General features: G+C 50.6%; 1 protein-coding gene, 1 long non-coding RNA gene and 1 pseudogene across 5 annotated transcripts in view; 2 read left to right on the top strand and 1 right to left on the bottom strand.

Moving 5' to 3' along the window:
* The first annotated feature begins 739 nt into the window (after window positions 1-739).
* ASL (argininosuccinate lyase) lies at window positions 740-10,403 on the top strand. Of its 4 annotated transcripts, none has more exons than XM_059898247.1 (17): window positions 740-846; window positions 1,067-1,121; window positions 4,337-4,447; window positions 4,766-4,849; window positions 5,110-5,166; window positions 5,313-5,410; window positions 6,851-6,928; window positions 7,016-7,093; window positions 7,486-7,538; window positions 7,909-7,971; window positions 8,161-8,275; window positions 8,418-8,502; window positions 8,615-8,674; window positions 8,915-8,998; window positions 9,802-9,882; window positions 10,041-10,147; window positions 10,216-10,403. In XM_059898247.1, exons 2-17 carry the CDS (start codon window positions 1,110-1,112, stop codon window positions 10,358-10,360), a joined length of 1,311 nt encoding a protein of 436 aa, XP_059754230.1. In that variant the 5' UTR covers window positions 740-846; window positions 1,067-1,109; the 3' UTR covers window positions 10,361-10,403. The 4 variants fall into 4 exon arrangements, with proteins under 4 accessions (XP_059754230.1, XP_059754228.1, XP_059754229.1 ...); XM_059898245.1 differs by having other exon boundaries at window positions 4,253-4,447; XM_059898246.1 differs by having other exon boundaries at window positions 804-846; window positions 966-1,121; window positions 4,253-4,447.
* Window positions 2,756-25,352, bottom strand: part of LOC132349673 (uncharacterized) — a 28,936-nt gene continuing 6,339 nt past the window's right edge. The window contains exons 2-4 of the long non-coding RNA XR_009497717.1: window positions 10,913-11,101; window positions 8,894-9,133; window positions 2,756-3,843 (exon numbers count right to left, since the gene is read on the bottom strand). This is a non-coding gene — a long non-coding RNA (uncharacterized LOC132349673). The remainder of the gene's footprint in view (window positions 3,844-8,893; window positions 9,134-10,912; window positions 11,102-25,352) is intronic.
* Window positions 24,616-25,163, top strand: LOC132349068 (large ribosomal subunit protein uL6-like; annotated as a pseudogene).

Genomic DNA, 25,352 nt, shown 5'->3' with positions numbered 1-25,352 from the left:
ACCCTTTGTTATAGCCACTCTTGGTTTCCTGTTCTGCAAGCAGGCCATTCACTTTCTGGCCTCTGGCCTCCCGGACTTTGCCCAGGCTGCTCCCCCCCGCCCCCCGCAGGGAATGTTCTAACCCCCTTTTTCGCTGAGCTAACTCCCTTTCATCTTCCAAGACTCAACTCAGGAGACATCTCCCCCAGAATGTGGAACTTCCAGGGCAGAAGTTCAAGGGCCCCTAAGGCCAGAACCCCGCTGTCTATTTTGTTGAATAATTAGTTAATTAATCGCGTCAGGGAACCCTTCCCTGAGTACCCCAAGATGGACGCCCCACTCTGCGCTGCCCTCTGTGCCCCCTGCACGCCTTATCCACGCTTTGTTAGAGCTTCTTGAGGCAAGCATCATTTCTTATGCTCACTTCCTTTTCTTCAGTGTCTAACTCTGTACCTACCACAAAGGAGGTGCGGGTACGTGTTTTTTGAATGAAGGAATGATCGGGCGTGGCTTTTCACCTTGTGTCTCCTGTGAGGCCGCCAGGCCCGGCCCAGTGTCCTCTATCCCTAGCCCGGGTCTCCCTCCAGTGCCCGGAGCAGTCTGCAGCCTTGATCACTGCCGCCCTGGCACCACCCTCACAGTCCCTACCGCCTCCTTAGGGCCGCTCAGCCCAAAGCCGCTCCGGAGACGGCTCCGCCCACAGCTGGGGTGGGAGGGCGGAGGCAACGCCCACCGGGCCGGGCCGCCTGGGATTGGTGCGGCCGCCGATAGGAGGCGGGGACAGCGCCGGGCTGCTGTTGACGCTCTCCCGGCCGGAAAAGTCCAGCCCCGCGGCTGTGGAGAGACGCACTGCGCGGCCAGGCGGTGGTAAGTGCTCGGCGGCCGGACAGGCTGGACGGGCGGGACTGGCGGGACCGACGGGAGCGGAAGACGCAGAGGACCCGCGCGAACGCGCTGGGCGCTGCCCACGTCCGCCTCCGCCACAGGCTGCGCTCCGCCAAGGGCAGTGCCCCAACCCGGAGCCGGCCCCGCCCGGGGAACACCGCCCGGTGGCTGACAAGGTCGTCAGTCCCGCCCTGTCTTCCAGACCCGGAGGACCTAGGCTTCCGGACGGCAAGGAACCGCCCAACATGGCATCGGAGGTAAGTGGGACTTCGAGGACGCCGGTCCTCCAAGCCTCCAAACGAGGGGGAGGGGCGCCCTGGGCGCCAGTCGGGACAGTGACCTGCGCACGCGATCTCCCCGAGCCAGACCTGCCGCCCTCCATCCTCCTGGTAATTGTCCTCGCTGGCTTCAGGCAGTGGGTACCCCCTGGCGCACCTGCCAGAGCCCGAAAGAGAGCTTTGCCCCAACTTCCCGGTGTCCCCACCACCATCTGCTCTCCCCCGTCCCTCACCCCTCCCCAGGCAGCCTTTGTGGCAAACGCACCAACCCACACTGCTGGGGAAGGTGGCCCTGACCTGACCGTGATCTAGGCGGGGTAGGAAAGGTGTGGCCCACTCATTCAGCACCCTCACCTCTTCATTCCTTCCTCCCCGCCCCCTGCCCCCCGTCCTCCTGTCAGTCCCCATCCTCCTGTCAGTCCCCATCCTGTGCCCCTCTCCTACCATAGCAGTTGTCCCTGTGTATCAGAGTCCACAGGACTCTTGCGTGTGCTAAGAGCCAGGAGGTAGGGGACCGTGCCGTGTGGCCCCAGGACCTGGTGGCTTCCTCATTGGCCTCTCTCCCTCAGAGCCAGAGGACTCCTGGGTTCTCTTTCTGACTGAGTGGCAGGAGTCTGAGGCACAGGTTCCTTTCCTTGGGCCTCCGTTGATTTACCCGGCAGATGGGGATAATATTAGCTGTCTGCCTTCTCTGTAAGGTACTGGATCATGAGGTCATTGCTTTGAACTCTTCAGGTAAAAGGGGCTGTTTGCTTGATGCCAGAGAAGGGAACCCTGGGGCTGGGAAGCAGGAGGTGTGGGCTCCAGTCCCTCCTGGCCCCCATTAGCTGGCAAGTCACTTCCTCTCTGGGCCTCAGTTTGTTTATTGAATAAATGCGTTAAGACTGTCTGCCCTGCTAGCTTCTGGGTCATGGTGGAGGGCCCGTGGCAGGGCCTGGACTTTGGAGCCAAACAGACTTGGCTTCTGAAGCAGTCACTCGACCTCCCTGAACGTCTTTCCTCATTTGTAAAATAGGGGTAACCTCATAGGGGGGTGTAAGAGCATCTGGAGAATGCCTGGCACAGGGTGAAGCAATAGTAGGTGCTCAATAAATCATGGCTAGCGACACTAAGAGGGACAACGCCGGTATTTCCCGTGTGTTCTAAATTGGCTGTTGCTCTTTCACCCCAGCCCGAACCAGTGTCCCTGTCCCCTTGCCCCAAAGGGATCCTTCTGGCCCAGATGTGCCCTGGCTCACAGCAGTGCCCTCTCCCACCACCTGGCCCCTCCCTCAGTGCCCAGGTGGTGGCACGTCACTCTGACATCCTCCTGGGGTCCTCTTAAGACTGCCGGCAGGGTAGGAGCTTGGCCCCAATGTGGAGTGGGCTGCCTTCAGGAAACCAGGGCGCCAGGCGACCTCTGCTTGCCCCAGGCCATCCTGTGGGTTGGCACTAATTGGTTTGGCTGCGGCCCCACTTGTTAAATAGTTGTTATTACTAACAACCCACGAAGCGAGTCCAGGGGCCTGCTGGGGGAGGTGATGACAGGCCCCTGGCTGAAGGGCAGCCTGCCTCCCCATCCTGACTCGCTGGCCCTGACCCTCTGGCCCCGGTGGTCAGGACCAGGGCCCCACGTGGTGCTTTGCTGGAGATCTAGGCTTGGCGGGGCAGCAGGGGGTAAGGGGCAGGTCCAGCTCAAAAGGCTGAGTGGGGGCAGAGGCTACATCTGCAGGGCAGAGTCCTCTGGCAGCCAAGGCTGCTGGGCACTGAGGGGTCAGCTCACAGCCTGGGGCCAGAGCACGGTGGAGGGCCCGGGGGTGCACACAGGAGTGAGGAGTGGAGCTAAGGCACACCCTGACCCTGGCAGCCCTCGGCCCCTCCCTTAGCAATACCTAGAACTTACTGAGTACCAGGCACTGTGCTATGTATGCAGTTAGCTTAATCTAATGGCTTAATCTAACAACTCCATCAGATAGATGCTATTATTATTTCTATTTTATAAAGGGGCAATCCTGAAGGTTAGAGAGGTAATATAACACCCCTATGGTCAGGTGGCTAACTGAGGTCTGGGACATTGCAGGGAGACAGAGGAGAACATATGTCCCCAGTGGCCACTGTAAACCACCCTCCACAGAAAAGATGCCAGTGAAGTAACATTCCCATCTCCACCCCAGACCACTCCCCTCCTGTCCTTGGCTCACTGGGCACTAGGACTGCCCCTCAGGCATTCTGCGCTCCCTCCCCCATCTGTCCCATGCCCTGACCTATGCCCTCTTTCAAAACAGAGGTGTCTCTGTCCCATCCCTCTGCCCTTGGCTCCTGGGGGGCAGAGGGTCAGCTAGTGACCTCCTAGAAGGCCAATGATAACGGTGTGTCCGGGGTGCTCTCCAGAGGAGTGGGGGGTTGGGACCTTAGGCCCCACCCCAAGCTGGGGGAGGGAGATGCAGGTAATTTGAGACTGATGGGGCCCCTCAAGTGCCTCCTCACTTGTCCCTGCAGCAAATGTTCAGAACAGCGGAGCCAGCAGAGAGGTCCTGGTGGCCTGTGGGGTTTAGAGCAGGGCTTCGACTTCCGGCTGCCGAGGTGCATTCCAGGCTCTGCCACTCTCAGCAAGGGCAAGGTACAGATCTGCTCTGTGCCTCAGTCTTTCCTCTCTGTAGCAGGATAGTATTGGTGCCCAGTTCACAGCGTTGCTGTCTGCATGACAAGCAAATAATGGTGCCTGGCAGACAGTGAGAATGCGACATATGTTAGCCAGTATTATTGTCATTATCCCTGGTACATCAGAGCTGGATTCCAGAGTGACCTCTCACTTTGGTCAGTGGCAGGAAGGGTCCTAGAAGTTCTGCTCTGGTCTCAGGGGTGCCTGCCACCATCTCCCTGGAGCAGCGCCCCATGGTGGGAAAGAACCTAACTTCAGTGTCCAGCCAAGTTCCCACATTCACTCCCTCAGTGACTCTGGGCAAGTTCCTAACCCTCTCTGAGCCTCAGTTTCCTTATCTGTCCAGTGAGAATAACCCTGCCCGCTGGCTCCCACTGCCGTCAGATTTGATAACTCTCCTCAGGGCCCTTTGTGGGAGGTACTGTTCTCAAGCGGGGAGGAGACTAATTGCTCGTGCCCTCCTGGCCAGAGCGGGAAGCTGTGGGGTGGCCGGTTTGTGGGCGCAGTGGACCCCATCATGGAGAAGTTCAACTCGTCCATCACCTATGACCAGCACCTCTGGGAGGTGGACGTGCAGGGCAGCAAGGCCTACAGCCGGGGCCTGGAGAAGGCGGGGCTCCTCACCAAGACCGAGATGGACCAGATACTCCAGGGCCTGGACAAGGTACTCTCCACACCCCCAGGCCCAACCCAGGGTCCCTCCCTGTGGTCCCAGGCTTTCACCAAATCCCCGAGCGAGCGCAGGCTGCGGTATCATCCCAAGCCTGTCCTCTCCCCTCGTAGTGATCATATGCCTAGAGAGATGCCCTTTAACCACATGCTGTGCTGACTGTCTCTCGTCGTCCCTTAATGCCCCTGTGGTCCTGTGGCTCCTGAGCAAACGTGCTCTTGGCCTGTGATGCTCCTCGGGCGGGGAGCGCTGCCAGGACTCAACTGCTGATGCCCGCCCACCTGACCCCCGTGTTGCTGCTGTCTGCTACAGGTAGCTGAGGAGTGGGCCCAGGGCACCTTCAAACTAAACCCCAATGATGAGGACATCCATACGGCCAATGAGCGGCGTCTGAAGGTGAGGCCACCCCCCACCTCACCCCCCGCCCCTGCCCCTCCCCTCTCTGGGCCGCTTGGAGCATAAGCGCCATCATTCTGTTCCCTTCGTCACTGGGACCTCAGAGCAGGAGGCCTGAGCAGAGATGGCAGAGATCGGGCAGAACCAGGGGACCCTGGGGCAGGGAGGGAGGGCCACAGGCTGGGGAGGCTGTGGCCTGGGCTGACCCCACTGGGCCACAAGCAGGCAGACCCCGACTGCGTGCCTCCCTCCACCCCCAGGAGCTCATTGGTGAAACCGCAGGGAAGCTGCACACAGGACGAAGTCGGAACGACCAGGTGCCGCCAGCCTGCCCGGCTCCCCGCCCTGGGCCTTCCCAGCCTTGGGGGGTCCAGGCAGCAGAGCTGGGGCTCAGCAGCGGTCCTGGCTCCCCAGGGAGGCAACACATCTGTGGTCCCTGAGTGCCACATCCTCCTCCCAACAGGTGGTCACGGACCTCAGGCTGTGGATGCGGCAGAACTGCTCCACGCTCTCTGCCCTCCTCCGGGAGCTCATCAGAACCATGGTGGATCGGGCAGAGGCGTGAGTGTATGGAACACCAGGTGGCAGAGAGGGGGGCACGAGGGCAGCCAGGGTCTCTGCTCCCCCGAGACAGGCAGCCTGAATGCCAGACCTAGGTGGCAGGGGTGTTGAGGGTAGGGGGCCAGGCTCTGGGGTACAGGGGTACAGTCTGGAACTCCTGGACTGAGTGAGGCAGAGCAGCCAGGAGCAGGGATTTCTTGCAGCATCCCCGACCCCCAGCCAGCCCAGCTCAGCAGGCAGGGGGAGCTCACCCTTTGAGGGTTCACAGGCCAGAGGCTAAGGCACTAGGCAGATGGCCCGAAGCCTGAGGAAAGGGGCCAGCTTGCCTGGCAACCAGAGTCACTCCTTGGCCTGCCTGTGCCCATGTCCCCCGTCCCCACACAGCATGGCGGGCAAAGGACAGAGCTGAGGGCTGCCTCCCGCTGGCGTCATCCCAAGCTTTGGCTTCTGTGACATGACTGATGAGAAGTCTCTATTTGGTGTCAGAGACAGGGTTGACCCCTCCTCTTCCCCACCTCCCTGTGACCCCTGTTTCACTGACTTCACTGGGGGAAAACAAGGGCCCCAAAACTGTCATTCTCGGGGCAGGGTGGGTGTTGGGAGGATTAGGGAGTGACTGCTAATGAGGACAGGGTTTCTTTCCTTTTTTTTTGGCTGCGATGGGTCTTCATTGGTGCACGCAGTGAGCAGGCTTCTCACTGCTGTGGCTTCGCTTGTTGCAGAGCACGGACTCTAGGCGCGCGGGCTTCAGTAGTTGCAGCACGAGCGCTCAGTAGTTGTGGCGCACAGGCTTAGTTGCTCTGCGACATGTGGGATCTTCCCAGACCAGGGATTGAACCCGTGTCCCCTGCATTGGCAGGCGGATTCTTAACCACTGCACCATCAGGGAGGTCCCAGGGTTTCTTTCTTGGGGTGATGGTTGTACACTAAATGTACACTTTAAATGGGTGATTTGTATGTGAATTATATCTCAATAAAGCTGTTTATTTAAAAAAAGTAGAACCGTCACTCACAGCACCTCTGCCACCGCCCTGCCTACTTTAAAGTGCCCCCAGCTATTCTGGGCTCCTCTGGAGCTCCTCTCATGCTCACAAACTCAGCCTCTCACTGCCAGGTGGTACCTGCCGTGCACCTCCCTCCTGCCCTGGCCCCTGCCCAGATCTGCTGCCAAGGTGCAGAGGCCCCAGCTGAAGGTGTAATCTATACTTGGTCCTACGCTCACCCTCTGGACGCTCCACAGCCATGGCCCAGTCACAATGCCCCACCTCCTGACCCTTCCCTTACCCCATGTTTGTCCCCAGGAGATCACTTGGTCCCTTGTGCAGGCAGATCCTTGGTGAGCCTGCCCTGCTCTTCCCTACAGGGTCCCAGGGCCCCAGGCAGGCCTCGCCTGAACCCCCTGAGCCCCTCAGGCTCCCTGCCGCTACTCTTCCCCCACAGGGAACGTGACATCCTCTTCCCAGGGTACACACACCTGCAGAGGGCTCAGCCCATCCGCTGGAGCCACTGGATCCTGAGGTGAGCGGGCAGTGATGGAGGGGCGTGGTGGAGGGGAGGGGCCCAGCCCAGGCTGCCCTGACCCTCCTGCCTCCTGGCTTCCCACAGCCATGCTGTGGCACTGACCAGAGACTCGGAGAGGCTGCTGGAGGTGCAGAAGCGGATCGACGTCCTGCCCCTGGGGAGGTGAGTGAGGCCCAGTGCTCCAAGGGCGGAGTGGCTGCCACACAGTCAGCGTGGTCCTTGGGCTTCCAGAGAAGAGGAGGGGCCGGGGAGGGCGGAGGGGGCAGAAGCCAGGCAATCAGCCTCCCTAGTCACGGTGGGAGGGGGACCACAAATGGACCCTCAGCTCTAAGGTGGGGACGATGAGTGTGTCACAGCCAGGCCAGGGCTCTCCAGAGAGCCAGCCAGCTGCTCACATCGTGCCGTTTCCCCTGCGTGGGGACAACTGTCTGGCACCCAAGCCGACCAGGCCGCAGCCCTGGCAACCAGAGCTCGGCACAAGTGTGCATGCAGGTACGTGCCAGGGCGCGCCTGCCGGGAGCCCTGGTCACTCAGAACCCCTCCCGTCTCTGCAGCGGGGCCATCGCAGGCAACCCTCTGGGTGTGGACCGGGAGCTGCTCCGAGCAGGTGAGGCACCTTGCCCCTCCTTTCCCAGGAGACCACCCTCCGCACTTGCCAGGTCTCGCAGACACACACCCAGAGAGGGCAGGGGTCCGGGTAAAACTCTGGTCTATTATCTATGGACAGTGAGGCTGGAGAGGCAAGGGGAGGCCACGGGAGAGGTGCGTGGTGCCAGGGAGACTCAGGGCTCCCGCCTCCCTCCTGGGACCTGTACCAAAGACCTTCCCAACCTCCTGCCCCTCCCTACTACTCCTCCCTGAGAGGGGGTCGTGGGGGGGGGGGGCTGGGCAGCCTGGTTGGGGGGTGGGGGTGGGGAGAAGGCCCCTCCTCGCACTCCAGCCCAACCTTATTGCCTTCCCCTTCCCGAATTGGCCAGAACTGAACTTTGGGGCCATCACTCTCAACAGCATGGATGCCACCAGTGAGCGGGACTTCGTGGGTGAGTCCTGGGCGCTAGCCCGCCCGCCCTCCAGGGCCAGTCCCCTGCAGTGTGTGCTGCCTTTGTCCCCCGGCCCTGCCTCCTCTCCAGCTTCCTGCCACCCCCGTATGGCCCACCGGACCTTCTCCAGGCTGGGTGAGGGGCGAGGCCTGGTGACCAGACAGCCTGCTCTCCCTTTCCTCCCACAAGCTGAGTTCCTGTTCTGGGCTTCGCTGTGCATGACCCACCTCAGCAGGATGGCCGAGGATCTCATCCTCTATGGCACCAAGGAATTCAACTTGGTGCAGCTCTCAGATGCCTACAGGTAAGGCTGCGCCTGCCCTCCCCCAGCTCTGCGCCCACCAGCATGGCTTCTTTCCTCCTGACCCCAACCCCTGGGCAGAGCTGCCCAGCAGACCAGCCAAGGGGCACCGGAGCCCCTTCAGCCCCGGCATCTCTGTCTCTAGCACCGGAAGCAGCCTGATGCCCCAGAAGAAAAACCCAGACAGCCTGGAGCTGATCCGGAGCAAGGCGGGGCGAGTGTTTGGGCGGGTAAGCAGGGCAGGGAGTTGGGGCAAGGCCTCTGCGCTGAGCCGGAGGGTCCTGAGGGCAGGTTCAGGACAGGCTCCGAGGCCCAGCCTCTTGATCCTCCCTGTCCCCTTAGTGTGCTGGGCTCCTGATGACGCTCAAGGGACTTCCGAGCACCTACAACAAGGACTTACAGGTGCGAGGCTGGGCACCCCGTTGCATACGCACCACATACCAATTCTCGGGGTCCTGCCTCATCTGGGCAGGGGCCCCACAGAACTGCCACCTCCTGTCCTGCGCACCCAGCCCTGGGAGTGCTCTCCTCTCCCTTGGTGCGGGGTGTACAAGGTGCTGAGTGTTCCCAGTGGAAGGCAGTGGGGAGGCCTCACTGGGGACCGGGCTACTGGGCCCTTACCTCCTGCCACGTGCCTCCCAGGAGGACAAGGAAGCTGTGTTTGAAGTGTCCAACACCATGAGCGCCGTCCTCCAGGTGGCCACTGGCGTCATCTCTACACTGCAGGCAAGACACGCCTCTTCTCCCCGAGGCCCCTAAGCTCAGGGCTGGGATGCCAGGAGGGTGATCTTGAGAGGAGGCAAGTGTGGGTGGGTCCAGAGGCCGTGGGGCAGAGGGAGGGGGTATGTGCTTGTTCCTGCCCTGGGAAGAGCGAAGAGACACACTGCAGTAGAATGGAAGTGGGTTAGACTCAAGGAGCCCCATCAGCTGGCCTGGCCAGATTTCTTCTTTAACCATTTACTATGGGAAATTTCAGTATACAACAGTTGAGAGGCTGTATCATGAACCCTTACGTACCAACACTCGGCTTAAACAACAATCAACCCATGGCCATTCTTGCTTCAGCTGTCTTTACCCACTGCCCCCTCCGCCGTTGTTTTTAAGCAAATCCCCCTCATCATTTCATTCCTAAATAGTTCAGGATGTGTCTCTAAAGCAGTGGTTCTCAAAGTGTCGTCCCGAGACCAGCAGCGTCAGTATCACCTGAGAACTTGACAGACCTGCAACCCTAGGCCCCCCTCCAGACCTGCTGAAGCAGAGACTCTGGGTTAGGCCACAGAGATCTGTATTCATTATAAATCCTCCAGGTGATTCTGATGCTAAAGATAAGGAGGCAACCCCAGCAGCACAGCTAATAATTATCAATAATTATGAAATGATGGTTCAAGCAGAGGAAGCAGAAGAGGGTGGGTAAGAGGGGATCTGCCCAAGGCAGGGGACTTCCTGGCTGAGGGGGGGTAGGCCTTAGGCTGGCAGCTCCAGGACCAAGGGCCCCCCAGATTCACACTCGCCTGGCCTGCTGTCCCCAGATTCACCGTGAGAACATGGCACGGGCTCTTAGTCCTGACATGCTGGCCACTGACCTCGCCTACTACCTGGTCCGCAAAGGGGTGAGTGTGGGGCGGCCAGGGTGGAGGGGCGAGGGGGCGGGGATGTTCCTCAAGCTGGGGGTGGCGGTGGTCATGGTGGGGGGCGAGCGCCGGCACCCCCATCAGAACAGGGAGCTCAGGAAGCCTGCGTCAGCACCACTCTCCCCCCGCGCCCCCAGATGCCATTCCGCCAGGCCCACGAGGCCTCCGGGAAAGCTGTGTTCATGGCCGAGACCAAAGGGGTCGCCCTCAACCAGCTGTCGCTGCAGGAGCTACAGACCATCAGGTGCGCTCCCCTCCCCTCCCCTCCCCTCCCGGAGGCCAGCCTGGGCCCACCCCCTCCTTTCCCCCCAGCCCCCTGTTCTCGGGAGACGTGAGCCACGTGTGGGACTACGGACACAGCGTGGAGCAGTACGCAGCCCTGGGGGGCACCGCGCGCTCCAGTGTCGACTGGCAGATCGGCCAGGTGCGAGCTCTCCTGGGGGCGCAGCAGGCCTAGAGCCCTCCCCATGCCTCTCCCAAATAAAGTGGGCCCGAGAGGAGGCTGTGTGTGTTTCCTGCCCAGCCTGTCTGCCTCGGTGGGTGGGGATGCAGTAGGGGCCACAGAGGAAGTGGAGGAACTGGAAACGCATGGCTAGAGTCAGGGATGGGGAAGGGGGGAGGGGATGCGCATCGAGGCTCCACCCTGCGCAGGCCCCACCCCCTTCACCGCGGGCCTCACAGTGACTTCCTGCCTTGGGTGTCTTGGCGGGACTGGCTTCCTGGGAGCCCTGGTGGGAGCTGATGGGCTTGGTTAACCCAGTAAGCCCCTGTCCATCCCCCTTCCTTCCAGTGTCCTTCCTAGGCTGCCCTGCTCACATTCTCCCCTTGCTTAACGCACCCTTCCCCCGACCATCAGGGTCCTGTACCCTCTGAGGGGAATGGTGTATCTGGTGGTAAAGTCAGTTGTCCGGCTAGCATGTGATGCCAGGCACTAGGGGAGCTACATACACAGGTGAAGAAGACGCTTCCTCCACCCTGAAGAGTAACGTACAAATTCCCAGACACTAACCGTGAGGTGAGGGCCACGGACAGGTGGTGCCAGAGGGGCCTGCCCGTGCTGCAGTCAAGGGAGGGATGGTCTCACTGAGTCTGCAAAGAGCCCGAGGCCAGGCCTAGGACATGTAAGCATTCAATAACGGTGGGTGCCCAGAGCCAGCAGAGATGCAGAGGCCTCGTCTATACAAATCTCACCAAAATCCTGACAATAAAACATAAATTTCAGACGTTTCTTAACAACAAAGGTAAGCAAGCTAAACACAAAGAAGAATGAATAATTCCTCCTGAGCGATTCTGGGAGCAATGAAAAGACTTTGTAAGCTAAAGAACCAAAACTCCAGCAGTGGGGACACTACACCAAATTCCCCAAAGGGTGAAAGCTGTGGGTCACACATAGAATCTTCTAGAGTGGTGGTTCTCAAAGTGTGGTTCCTGATTATTATCATCATCATCTTCAAACTTGTTAAAAAGAAAATTTTCAGTCCTCACCAAGACCTACTGAATCACACTCTGGGTGGGCCCAGCAGTCTGTGTTAACAAGTCCTTCAGGAGATGCTGACGTGTGCTTAGGTTTGAGAGCCACTGATCTTCAGAACCTTGTTACACAAAGTTGCTGCAGACGAGCAACATCAGCCTCCTTGGGCCCCTGCCCTGACCTGCTGACTCAGAATCTGCAGCTCAACAAACTCACCAGGTTATTCTTGTGCACATTTAGAGTCAGAAGTGCTGATCTGCAGATAAACAACAAGGACTTATTGTATAGCACAGGGAACTATATGCAGTAACTTGTAATATCCTATAATGGAAAAGACTCTGGAAAAAAAAAAAAAAAAAAATATATATATATAAAACGAATCACTTTGCTGTACACCTGAAACTAACACAATATTGTAAATCAACTATACTTCAATTTTTAAAAATAAAAAAAGAAACCCAGAGGGGTCAAACAGAAACAAAATTGTAGGATTAAAAAAAAAAAAAGTGCTAATCCAGAGAATGCCTAAAATCTAGTCTCCGAAATGAAGGAGGGCCTCAGCCATCCAACAGCAGACAGGATTAAAATAACTAATACATTTAGCGCAAGGAGAACTGGAATAGAGGGAGGCAGGAAGTTGCTGCAATGCCTCCCTCCATCTCTACCGCCTCCATTGAGGGGGCACACCCCAGTCTAAATGGGGACTCTTTCCAGACAATCCTGTTAAAAGTGCCTCCTTAATTGAATTGCAGTCAGCCTCGCTGGGCTTCCCAATCATGAGACTGGCCTGACCAGAAGGAATGGCCTGTCCTAGCTCAGGAAGGGCAAGAGTTTGTGCAGCTTTTCTCCCAGACTCTGTCCATACATGACTGAGCTACTCCCCACATCTGCCTCTTTCTGTTCTGCTACAGACTGGCTACATACTTTCCTCTTGTCTACTGTGTTTTTAACCTCAGAAGCTGTTTACACCAAAGCTCAGTGTGACCTTGTATTGATTTCCTATTGCTGTAACAAAGTACCACAAACTTCATGGCTTAAAATAACATAAGGGACTTCCCTGGTGGCGCAGTGGTTAAGAATCTGCCTGCCAATGCAGGGAACACGGGTTTGAGCCCTGGTCCGGGAAGATCCCACATGCCGCAGAGCAACTAAGCCCGTGCGCCACAACTACTGAGCCTGCACTCTAGAGCCCGCGAGCCACAACTACTGAGGCCCGCACGCCTAGAGCCCGTGCTCCACAACAAAAGAAGCCACCGCAATAAGAAGTCCACACAATGCAACGAAGAGTAGCCCCCGGTCTCTGCAACTAGAGAAAGCCTGCACGCAGCAATGAAGACCCAACGCAGCCAAAAATAAATAAATAAATAAATTTATATATATAAAAAAAAACAAACACTATTTTATAATTCTTGAAGTCAGAAGTCTGAAGTGGGTTTTTTGTTTTAATTTTTTTAATTTATTTTTGGCTGCGTTGGGTCTTTGTTGCTGCGCGCAGGCCTTCTCTAGTTGCGGCGTGCGGGCTTCTCATTGCGGGGGCTTCTCTTGTTGCGGAGCACGGGCTCTAGGCGCGCAGGCTTCAGTAGCTACAGCACACAGGCTCAGTAGTTGTGGCTCGAGGGCTCTAGAGCGCAGACTCAGTAGTTGTGGCACACGGGCTTAGTTGCTCCGCGGCATGTGGGATCTTCCCAGACCGGGGCTCGAACCCATGTCCCCTGCACTGGCAGGTGGATTCTTAACCACTGCGCCACTGGGGAAGTCCCTGAAGTGGGTTTTATTGAGACAAAATCAAACCTCAGCAGGGCCATGCTTCTTCCAGAGACTAGAGGAAAATCTGTTTCCTTGTCTTCCAGTTTCTAGAGGCCATGTGCCTTCCTTGGCTTATGACCCTTCCTCCATTTTCAAGGACAGCAATGTAAAATCGTCAAACCTCTTTGACCCTCTGCTTCCACTGTCACATCGTTTTTTTTTTTTACTTTTTATCGACGTGTAGTTGAATTACAATGTTGTGTTAATTACTGCTGTGCAGCAAAGTGACTCAGTTATACATATATATACATTCTTTCTCTTTTCCATTATGGTTTATCACAGGATATTGAATATAGTTCCCTGTGCTATACAGTAGGACCTTGTTGTTTATCCATTCCAAGTGTACCAGTTTGCATCTGCTAATCCCAAACTCCCTCCAACCCTCTCCCATCCCCCGCCCCCTTGGCAACCACCAGTCTGTTCTCTATGCCCCTGATTCTATTTCTGTTTCACAGATAGGTTCATTTGCATTGTCACATCTTCTGACTGACCTTTCTACCTCTTTATAAGGACCCTTGTGATTACATTGGATCCACCTGCATAAACCAAGATAATCTTGTCTCAATATCCTTAACTTAATCACATCTGCAAAGTCCCTATTTATCATGTTAAGTAACATAGTTACAAGTTCCAAGGATTATTATTCAGCTTACTACATTCTGTCTGGCTCTCAAAGATCTATGTCCATCCCACATGCAACATACATTCACTTGATCCCAAGGTCCCCCAAAGTCTCAACTCATTACAGCATCAACTCAAGTTCAAAATTTCATCTAAATCTAATCAGCTCAAAAGTCCCATATCTCATCATCTAAAATGGGTATGACTGAGATTCTGGGTATGATCCATCCTGGGGCAAAATTCCTCTCTATCCATGAACCTGTGATTGTGCTGAGGATTAAATGAGTTCACACACAAAAATTCAAGACATAAGTTATCTACTCACTTTCTAAAGTAAGATGCTGGTTTAGGTACAGTATAACAGTTATAGACATTTCAATTTAAAAAGGAAGAAAATGGGAATTCCCTGGTGGTCCAGTGGTTAAGACTCAGCACTTTCACTGCCATGGGCCTGGTTTTGATCCCTGGTTGGGGAACTAAGATCCCTCAAGTTGTGTGGCGTGGCCAAAAAATATAAATAAATAAATAAACAAATAAATAAAAGGAAGAAAATAGATAACACAATATTGTAAATCAACTATACTTCAATTAAAAAAAAAAAAAAGGAAGAAAATGGAAAGAGAAAAGGAGTCACTGGTTCCAAGCAATTTTGAAATCCAGCCTAGCAAACTCCATTAGGTTTCAAGGCCTGGAAATAATCCTCCATGGCTCTCAGCTCTACCCTCTGGACCTGCACCTCTGGACCTGCACCTCCATCCTCACAGTCACCACTCCTTTTTCTTGAAGGGTAGCACATGTTTGTAGCTGAGTAACATGTAAGCATATTAGCATATTTCCTAATATTTTGAGAGAACTTTTAGACCTTTCTTTAATTTCCCCCTCTCTTGTTCCTTTTAGTCCTTGCCGGCAGAGTTTTTGCTGATATAACATCCTCAAGAACTTTGTGGGTCTCCTGTGTATGTCACAGGACACTTCACTGGACAAGAGAGTCCTCTTTCCTAGATAATCCCATCTCTATTCCTGGCTTCTGCTGAAATATCTGGAGGGATCCATGAGTCATGTGCCAAATCTCTTAAAGAGCACCCTTAACAGGATACTCCGGCCTTCTGATCCTTTCCAGGCAGTAGCAAAAGTTTGTCCAACCACACCCTAGGCTTTCTCTCTAAAGCATGTTTTCCTGACAGTGAATCTCCTAATTTTAACATCTTTTTGCAATCTAGATAGGCTGAGCATTTCCCAAATCATCAAGGCCTGTTTTCTTCTTGCTTACCAGTTCTTACCTCAATTTATGTCTTTATTCTTGCATTTTATACTCAAAGCTGCAAGAGATGCTGAGGAAGCAAGTACCTGGCAAAAGGGAATGAGGTTGTCTTATTGACTCTTATACTAAACTTTAATCATCCCTTGGGGACTGGGGCAGGGCCCACTTCACTGTGCCTGTTGTCTCTGAACAATATTAGGGTCCATAACTAAGGAAGAAGGGAGAGGAGCAATGACTGTTCATTTAGCAGACAATGGAGTCCAGAGTGGGTGATTACTGTCCTGTTGAAGCACCAAGATGGCACTGACATGTTTGGCAATCACAAAGTTGGTAGACTTCACAGGACCGGGGTCCGGTGTGGAGAGCCCTTCATACAGGGACACAGGGCACGGCTGGAAAGGCAGCCACCCCCTTGCCCATCACGTACTGCACGTTTGTGGGGACACTGGTGCTAGATCATTCGTAGACGACCTGCTTCTGGGCCGGGGTTTTGTACGTAGCAGAGCAGCTCCCTTGCTGCCAAACTTTTTTTTTTTTTTAACTTGTGATTTTTTTCTTTTCTTTTTTTAAATAAATTTATTTATTTATTTTATTAAAAAATTTTTGGCTGCGTTGGGTCTTCGTTGCTGCACACGGGCTTTCTCTAGTTGTGGTGAGCGGTGGCTACTCTTCGTTGCGGTGCACGGGCTTCTCACTGCGGTGGCTTCTCTTGTTGCCGAGCACGGGCTCTAGGCGCACGGGTTTCAGTAGTTGTGGCTCACGGGCTCTAGAGCACAGGCTCAGTAGTTGTGGCACACGGGCTTATTTGCTCCGCGGCATGTGGGATCTTCCCGGACCAGGGATCGAACCCACGTCCCCTGCGTCGGCAGGCGGATTCTTAACCACTGCGCCATATCTTTTTGAACTATAGTGTTGTCTGGGTATATACCCAGGAGTGGGATTGCTGGATCATATGGTAATTCTATTCTTAGTTTTCTGAGGAAACGTCACACTGTTTTCGGTAGTGGCTGCACCAACTTACATTCCCACCAACAGTGTAGGAGGGTTCCCTTTTCTCATACCCTCTCCAGCATTTGTTATTTTATAACAGCTCTATTGAGCCGTAATTCACATGCCATAAAACACAACATTTTAAAGTGTTCAGCTTAATGGTTTTTAGTATGTTCACAGAGTTGTGCAATCATCACCACAATCAATTTGAGAATATTTCATCACGCTAAAAAGAAGCCCACAAGAAACTTGCCCTTCAAAGGAAGCAAAAAGACACACAGAACAGGTGTGTGTAAATCATATACCTGATGTGGGTCTCGTATGCAGAATATAAAAAGAAACTTTAAAACTCAATAATAGAAAAGACAAATAACCGAATTAAAAATGGACAAAATATCTGAATAGGCATTTCTCCAAAGAAGATATATAAATGGCCAATAAGCACATGAAAATATGTTCAATATCATTAATCATTAGGGAACAGCAAAGCAAAGCCAAAATGAGAAATTACTTTATACCCACTAGGATGTGAGTTAATTTTTGTATATAGTGTGAGGAAAGGGCCCAACTTCATTTCTTCTCCATGTGGAAATGCATGTGTCTCATCACCATTTGCTGAGATGACTGTTTGTATCCAGTTGACTTGTATTAGCACCCCTGTCAAAAATCAACTGACCAGGAATTCCCTGGCAGTCCAGTGATTAGGGCTGGGCACTTTCACTGCCAGGGCCGGGTTTGATCCCTGGTCAGGGTTCTAAGATCCTGAAACCTGTGTGGCACAGCCAAAGAAAAAAAATCAACTGACCAATATAAGTGAATTGTATGGTATGTGAATTATACCTCAGTAAAGTTGATACCCTTCCCCTAAACTGATTATTCTTTTATTTTTAACAAATAAGTGTTTTCTACATGTGCCAGATGCTGTGCTGAAGGCACACTAGTTTATTAAAATATTTGTGGGATTCACCTTCTTCCCATTCGTGAAAACTTAACGGTCCTTCCAGCCTACCCTGGCTCACCAGCAGCTACCACCACACTGCCCACAGTAGTTCTGAAAAATCATCAGCTTGTCCTCAGTTACCCTGATCTCTTACCAACTCCTGTGGCCGTCTGAATGTACAAGGTTGGGCTTATAAGCTCAGCCAAACATTTAGTTTTTCACTTATTCTTGCTCAACTTTTCCTGCCCTCCCCTGAGGGGAGCTAATCCAAAGATTTCACACCTTCTTCAAGCTCCCAACCTGATCCAAACATCTTCCCCAAACCCCCGGAAACTACTAATCTACTTCCTGTCTCTGTGGACTTGTCTATTTGACTTTCATATAAATGGAAAATTTGAATTGTTTATACTTTTTGGCTATTATGAATAGTGCTGCTAAGAACATTCAAGTACAAGTTTAACAAAAAACCTCTTAATAACAAAATCCCCTTCAGTCCTTCCCCTACTTGACCTCTCTGAGTTTCCTGACACTGCTGACCATTCCTTCAAGAAATCTTTTCTTTAAAAAAAAAAAAAAATGCAATATGCCACAGTTTTAAAAATAACAACATTAAAAGGATTATATATCATGACCGAGTGGAACTTTTCCCTAGAATGCAAGAATGGTTCAACATACAAAAATCAATCAGTGTACTATACCACATTAACAGAATGAAGGGGAAAGAAAACCACATGAATATCTCAATTGATGCAGAAAAAGCATTTGTCAAAATTCAACACCCTTTCATGATAAAAATACTCAACAGACTAGAAATAGAAGGAAACTAACTCAATATAATAAAAGCCGTATATGAAAACATATACACAGCAAACATCATACTCAATGGTGAAAGAAAGTTTTTCCTCTAAGATAAAGAACAGGATAAGGATGGCTCACTCTTGCCACTTTTATTCAACATAGTACTGGAAGTCCTAACCAGAGCAATCAGGCAAGAAAAAGAAAGAAAAGTCATTCAAATTGGAAAAGAAGAAATAAAATTATCTCTGTTCACAGATGTTATGATCTTATATGCAGAAAACGCTAAAGATTCCACAAAAAATCTGTTAAACCTTATAAACAAATTCAGCAAAGTAGCAACCTACAAAGCAACACACAAAAATTCAGTTGCATTTCTATACACTAACAATGAACAATCCAAAAAGGAAATTAAGAAAATAATTCCATTTATAATAGCACCAAAGAGAATAAAATATTTAAGAATTAACCAAAGAGGCAAAAGATTTATACCATTAAAACTATCAAACGTTGCTGAAAGAAATTAAAGACATAAATAAATGGAAAGACATCCCATGTTTGTGGACTCTAAGTGATCTATAGGTTTGATGCAATCTTTCTCAAAATCCCAATGACATATTTAACAGAAATAGAAAATCCCATTGTAAAATTCATAATGGAATCCCACGGGACCCCGAATAGCCAAGCAATCCTGAAAAAGATGAACAAAGTTGGAGGTCTCAAGCCTTCTGATTTCAAAACTTACTACAAATCTACAGTAATCAAAACAGTGTGTTGAAAGATCATTGGCCTAAAGACAGACATATGGACAATGGAACAGAGTCCAGAAATAAACACTTGCAAATATAGTCCAGTGACTTGCAACAGGGGTGTCAAGACCATTCAGTGGGCGAAAGACAGTCTTCAATAAACGGTGCTGGGAAAACTGGATATCCATATGCAAAAGAATGAAGTTGGACACTTACCTAACACTTTATACAAAAATGAACTAAAATTGATCCATGACCTAAATGTAAAATCTAAAACTATAAAACTCTTAGAAGAAAACGTAGGGGAAAAACTGCATTACATTGGATTTAGCAATGATTTCTTGGATATGACACCAAAGGCACAGGCAACAAAGGAAAAAATAGATTGTACTTGATGAAATTTTAAGAATTTTGTGCATCAACAGGCATAGCAACAGAGTAAAAAGGCAACCCACAGAGAAAATATGGGAGAAAATATTTGCAAATCATATATCTGATGAGTTAATATCCAGAATATATAAAGAACTCCTTAATAATAGAAATAAAGTGCACAATAAATGTAAAAAAAAAAAAACTCCTACAACTCAACCACAATTAAAACAAACAAACAACCTGATTCAAAAATGGGCAAAGGGGACTTCCCTGGTGGTCCAGTGGTTAAGAATCCGCCTTCCAATGCAGGGGATGCGGGTTTGATCCCTGGTTGGGGAAGTAAGATCCCACGTGCCGCGGGGCAACTAAGCCCTCACGCCACAACTAGAGAGAAGCCTGAATGCGATGTAGAGCCTAAGCACCACAACAAAGACCCGACACAGCCAAAAAAAAAAAAAAAAAGCCAAAATACATTAAAAAAAAAATGGGCAAAGGAGTTGAATAGATATTTTTACAAAGAAGACATACAGATTGCCAATAAGCACATGAAAAGATGCTCACCATCACTAATCAATAGAGAAATGTAAATCAAAACTACAGTGAGATACCACATCACACCCATTAGGATGGCTACTATCAAAAAACAGAAAACAGCAAGTGTTGGCAAGGATGTGGAGAAATTGGAGCCCTTGTACACTGCTGGTGGGAAGGTATAAGAACACTAGTCGGGCTTCCCTGGTGGTGCAGTGGTTAAGAATCTACCTGCCAATGCAGGGGACACAGGTTCGAGCCCTGGTTGGGGAAGATCCCACATGTCGCAGAACAACTAAGCCCGTGCGCCACAACTACTGAGCCTGTGCTCTAGAGCCTGCGAGCCACAACTACTGAAGCCCATGTGCCACACTACTGAAGCCCACATGCCTAGAGCCCATGCTCCGCAACAAGAGAAGCCACCAGAATGAGAAGGGCACGCCCTGCAATGAAGAGTGGCCTCCGCTCGCCACAACTAGAGAAAGCCCGCGCGCAGCAACGAAGACCCAATGCAGCCAAAAATAAATAAATAAAAATAAATAAGGACACTAGTCATTGGATTTAGGGCCCATCCTAATCCAGTATGATCTCACCCTAATCCATTATGACCCCATTTTAACTATAACATCTGCAAAAACTCTATTTCCAAATATGGTCACTGTCATGGGTTAAATTGTGTCACCAAAAAAAAAGGCGTTTGAAGAGGAAAAAAAAAATCAATGAAACAAAAAGTTGGTCTGGCTTCCCTGGTGGCACAGTGGTTAGGAATCCGCCTGCCAATACAGGGGCCAAGGGTTCGAGCCCTGATCCAGGAAGATCCCACATGCTGCGGAGAAACTAAGCCTGTGCACCACAACTACTGAGCCTGCGCTCTAGAGCCCGCAAGCCACAACTACTGAAGCCCGTGCGCCTAGAGCCCGTCCTCCACAACAAGAGAAGCCACCGCAATGAGAAGCCCGCGCACCGCAACGAAGAGCAGCCCCCGCTCGCCGCAACAATATAAAGCCCGCGCGCAGCAACCAAGACCCTACGCAGCCAAAAAAAAAAAAAAAAAGTTGGTTCTTTGAAAAGCTCAACAATATTAACAAAGTTTTAGCTAGACTGTCTTACTCTGGTCAGGCTGCTATAACAAAATACCACAGACTGGGTAGCTTATAAACAACGGAAACATTTCTCACAGTTCTAGAGACTGGAAGTACAAGATCAAAGCGCCACCGTGATTAGGTGAGGGGCCTCTTCTAGGTCGCAGACTCTCATTATCACATGTGTAAGGAGCCAGGGATTTCTCTGGAACCTCTTTTATAAGGGCACATATCCCATTCGTGAGGGCTTTGCCCTTATGACTTAATCACCTCCCAAAGGCCCCCACCCCCTAATACCAACACATTCAGCATTAGGATTTAATAGACGAGTTTTGAGTGGACATAACATTCAGAATATAGCACATACTTAGAAAGGAAAAAGAGAAAGCTGCAAATAACTGAAATCAGAAGTGAAAATGGGGGGCTTCCCTGGTGGCGCAGTGGTTGAGAATCTGCCTGCCACTGCAGGGAACACGGGTTCAAGCCCTGGTCCGGGAAGATCCCACATACTGCGGAGCAACTAAGCCCATGCGCCACAACTACTGAGCCTGCACTCTAGGGCCCATGAGCTACAACTACTGAAGCCCACGTGCCACAACTACTGAAGCCCAGGCGCCTAGAGCCCATGCTCCACAACAAGAGAAGCCACTGCAATAAGAAGCTTGCGCACCACAATGAAGAGTAGTACCCACTCGCCACAACTAGAGGAAAGCCCGCGCGCAGCAACGAAGACCCAACGCAGCCAAAAATAAATAAATAAATAAAATACAGCTAAGAACATAGTCATAAAAAAAAAAGTGAAAATGGGGACATTATTACTGAGCTTTTTGAGATAAAAAGGGTTTATAAGAGAATATTCTGAACAATTGCACACCAACAAATTAGATAACCTAGAAGAAATGGATGAATTCCTTGAAACACACAAATTACCTAAACCAACTCCAGAAGAAACAGGAAATCCCAACAGGCCTATAACAAGAGATTGAGGGCTTCCCTGGTGGCGCAGTGGTTGAGAATCTGCCTGCCAATGCAGGGAACACGGGTTCGAGCCCTGGTCTGGGAGGATCCCACATGCCGCGGAGCAACTGGGCCCATGAGCCACAACTACTGAGCCTGCGCGTCTGGAGCCTGTGCTCCGCAACAAGAGAGGCCACGATAGTGAGAGGCCTGCGCACCGCGATGAAGAGTGGCCCCCGCTCGCCGCATCTAGAGAAAGCCCTCGCACAGAAACGAAGACCCAACACAGCCAAAAATAAATAAATAAATAAATTTATTTTAAAAAAAAGAGATTGAATCAGTAATCAAAAACCTCCCAACAAAGAAAAGTCCTGGACCAGATGGCTTCACAGGTGCATTCTACCAAACATTTAAAGAAGAGTTAAAACTAATTATTCTTAAACTTCAAAAAAACTGAAGAAGAAGGAGCAGTCCCCAGCTCATCCTATGAGGCCAGCATTACCCTAATGCCAAAGCCAGATAATGACATCACAAGAAAATAAGATTACAGACCAATTTCCCACATGAATATAGATGCAAAAATCCTCAATGAGATATTAGCAAATTGAATCCAATAACATATTTAAAGAATTATTCACCACGACCAAGTAGGATTTGTCCCAGGGATTCCAGGGTGGTTAAACATAAGAAAATCTGGAAATTCCCTGGCAATTCACTGGTTAGGACTCTGTGCTCTCACTGCCGAAGGCCCGGGTTCAATCTCTGGTCAGGGAACTAATATCCCACAATCTGCGCAGCGCAGCCAAGAAAAAAAAAGAAAGAAAGAAAAAGGAAATTCAATCAATGTAACATATCACATTAGCAGAATGAAGGAAACAAAACTGCATGACTATCTCAAACGGTGTAGAAGAGGCATTTCACAAATCCAACATCTTTCTATGATAAAAACTCTCAGAAAAGTAGGAATAAAGGGAATATTTCTCACCATGATAAAGGCTATTTATGAAAAACCCACAGCTAACATCATACTGAAAGACTGAAAGCTATCCCCTTAAGATCAGGAACATGACAAGGATGCCTGATTTCACTGCTGCTATTCAACACTGTACGGAAGGTTCTAGCCAGAGCAAATACAGTTGACCCTTGAACAATGCGGAGGTTAGGGACACCAACCGTCTGAGCCATCAAAAACCCACACGTATAAGTTTATAGTTGGCCCTCTGTATCAGCGGTTCTGAATCTGCTTGTTAACATTTTATCTCCTTTTTTGTGTGTGTTTTGCCCCTCTCATGCTCTCACTACAAGCCAGGTCTCCATTTGGCACTGGACCTTTGTTTCTGTCATCCCTCTACTCCAGCTCAGCCAGAACAATTCCTTTCCCCACCCTCGGCTCACTTGAGATTGTCCAAGTAGAATCTGGATTTTGAGGTCTCCAGTGCCATCCTCCTCCTTAGAGTATCTACTTCACACCACGAGTTGGCACTGCAACAGGCGGTCACCTTCTTTTTTTCAGGATCTTAGTTCCCCAACCAGGGACTGAACCCACGCCCCCTGCAGTGGAAGCGCATAGTCCTAACCACTGGACCGCCAGGGAAGTCCACAGGCGCTCACTTTCAGGTCTTGTCCTAGAGTCATACGATTCCTGCCCAATATTTGAGACAAAGGATTGTCATTTTTGCTGGGTAAAGGGGCTATGGTGGAAGCAGGGACTTGGTTGACCTTCCCTAAAGGTGAAGTCAGAGGGAGGGGATCAGTTTGACGAGTTCCCTCCTGAGGGTCAGGACCCAAGCAGAGCTTCCACGTACCACCTTAGCAGATGTCCGTCCTGTGGCTGACCTTGAAGGACACCCCATCTGCTGAAGTACGCTGGGGCCCCCCTAGGCAGGCTTGAGAGCTGGTTGGGCCTGTTGGCAACTGCCTCATCTTCAGCCCTTGCTCTGACAGTGTTCCCTCCTCCAGGCAATGGGACTTTCACCTCTTCTCCACTCTCGTCTCTCTGCATGTCCGCCTCTAAGGTGTCCTCGGGCACTCCTCCTCCGGCAGGCAGCGCTGCAGTCTGCACGTGGGGGAGGAGAGGCAGCCCTGACCCACCTTCCAGCCTTTGCACCATAAAGGTGGGCTCAGACCCCATAGCAGGCAGGGCCTGGAGATCAGGGGTCTGGATGATGAGAAGCTCAATAAAAATTCAAAATGTCCCAAATTCCCTGGGTTGTTATTTGTCCTTCTTTTCATTTTGTTTCCCCTAGAACGATCTCCTAAAGAAAGAGTCTCTGGGCTTTCCTTCAGAGAAGGGAGAAGAAAATATAACTTACGGGTTTGCTATTATGTTCTGCTAATCTTGAAAAACGTGTAAAATCACAGAGCTAAAAGCACTGTTTCTGATGAATTCTGGTATAAAGCAGAATTACAGTGTAAACACATTTAATTTAAAAACATTAAGAGGCAAAAGAGCACATATTACATAATTTACATAAAACATCCAGACTAGCCAAATCCGTGGAGACAAAAAATAGATTAGTGGTGGCTTAGGGCTGGGTGGGAGGGATAGAAGGATAGATAACTAAAAGGCACAGGGTTTCTTTTTGAGGTGATGAAAATATTCTGAAATTGATCGTAATGATGGTCATACATATACACAAATATACTAAAAATCATTCAATTGTACACTTTAAGTGGATGAATTATATGATATGTGAATTATATCTCAATAAAACCGTTTAAACACAACATTGTAAATCAACTATACCCCAAGAAAAATTTTTTTTAAACTGCTTAAAAAATAAACCTTAAGGGGACTTCCCTGGTGGCCCACTGGGTAAGACTCTGCACTCCCAACGCAGGGGGCTGGGAGGTTCGATCCGTGGTCGCGGAACTAGATCCCGCATGCACGCCGCAACTAAGAGTCTGCATGCCACAACTAAAGAGTCCACATGCCACAACTAAAGATCCCGAGTGCAGCAACTAAGGAGTCCGCATGCTACAACAAAAGAGTCCGCATGCTGCAACTAAAGATCCCACGTGCCGCAACTAAGACCTGGTGCAGCCAAAATAAATAAATAAATTAATTAATTAATTAAAAAAAACAAAAACAAAAAAAAATACCTTAAGATGCTCTCTTTTCTGAATCCACCGTGAGAATGAAGACTATTTTCAGCAACCAGACTGTCGACATTCCAGAAAATGTCAACATCACTGTGGAAGGACACACAATTATTGTGAAGGGCCCCAGAGGAATCCTGCAGAGGGACTACATCAGTATAGAACTCAGCCTCCCTGGAAAGAATAGGAAGGGACTCCAGGTTGACAAACAGTGGAGAAGAGAAAGGAACCGGCTCGAGTTCATGCAGTCCCAAGTCCAATACAACACATGATCAAGGGTGTTCCACTGGGCTTCCATTACAAGAGTACGTCTGTGTATGCTCACTTCCCCACCCAGGTCTTTATTCAGGAGAGCAGGTCTCTTGTTGAAACTGGAAATTTCTTAGATGAAAAATCTGCAGGGCTCATATGAGGCCAGGCATTGCTTATTCAGTATCTCAAGCCCAGGAAGTGATTTGCACTGACCTTGCATCAAATTCAGCTGCTTTGATTCAGCAAGCCACACAGTTAAAAATAAGGATATCAGAACATTTTGGATGTTATCTATGTCTCTGAAAAAGGAACAAATCATCAGGCTGATGAATAAGATCTAAGAGTTGTCTTGCTATGGAAACAAGAAGATACCAAATGATTCCCAGGACCTCTATGTGATAGCTTTAAAATGCAATGAAACTTATCTATTGGAAAAAAAAATGAGAAGTCTCACACTTGTGCTCTGATCAGCTGAGTGTCCTGTGACTTGTTATGCTCAAGGCTGGAACCCTCACATCTTTGC

This window comes from Balaenoptera ricei, chromosome 15 (genome assembly GCF_028023285.1).
Source record: "Balaenoptera ricei isolate mBalRic1 chromosome 15, mBalRic1.hap2, whole genome shotgun sequence".
Lineage (NCBI taxonomy): Eukaryota > Metazoa > Chordata > Mammalia > Artiodactyla > Balaenopteridae > Balaenoptera > Balaenoptera ricei.
The sequence above is the reverse complement of the archived record's forward strand: the minus strand, read 5'-3'. Positions and strand labels throughout refer to the sequence as shown.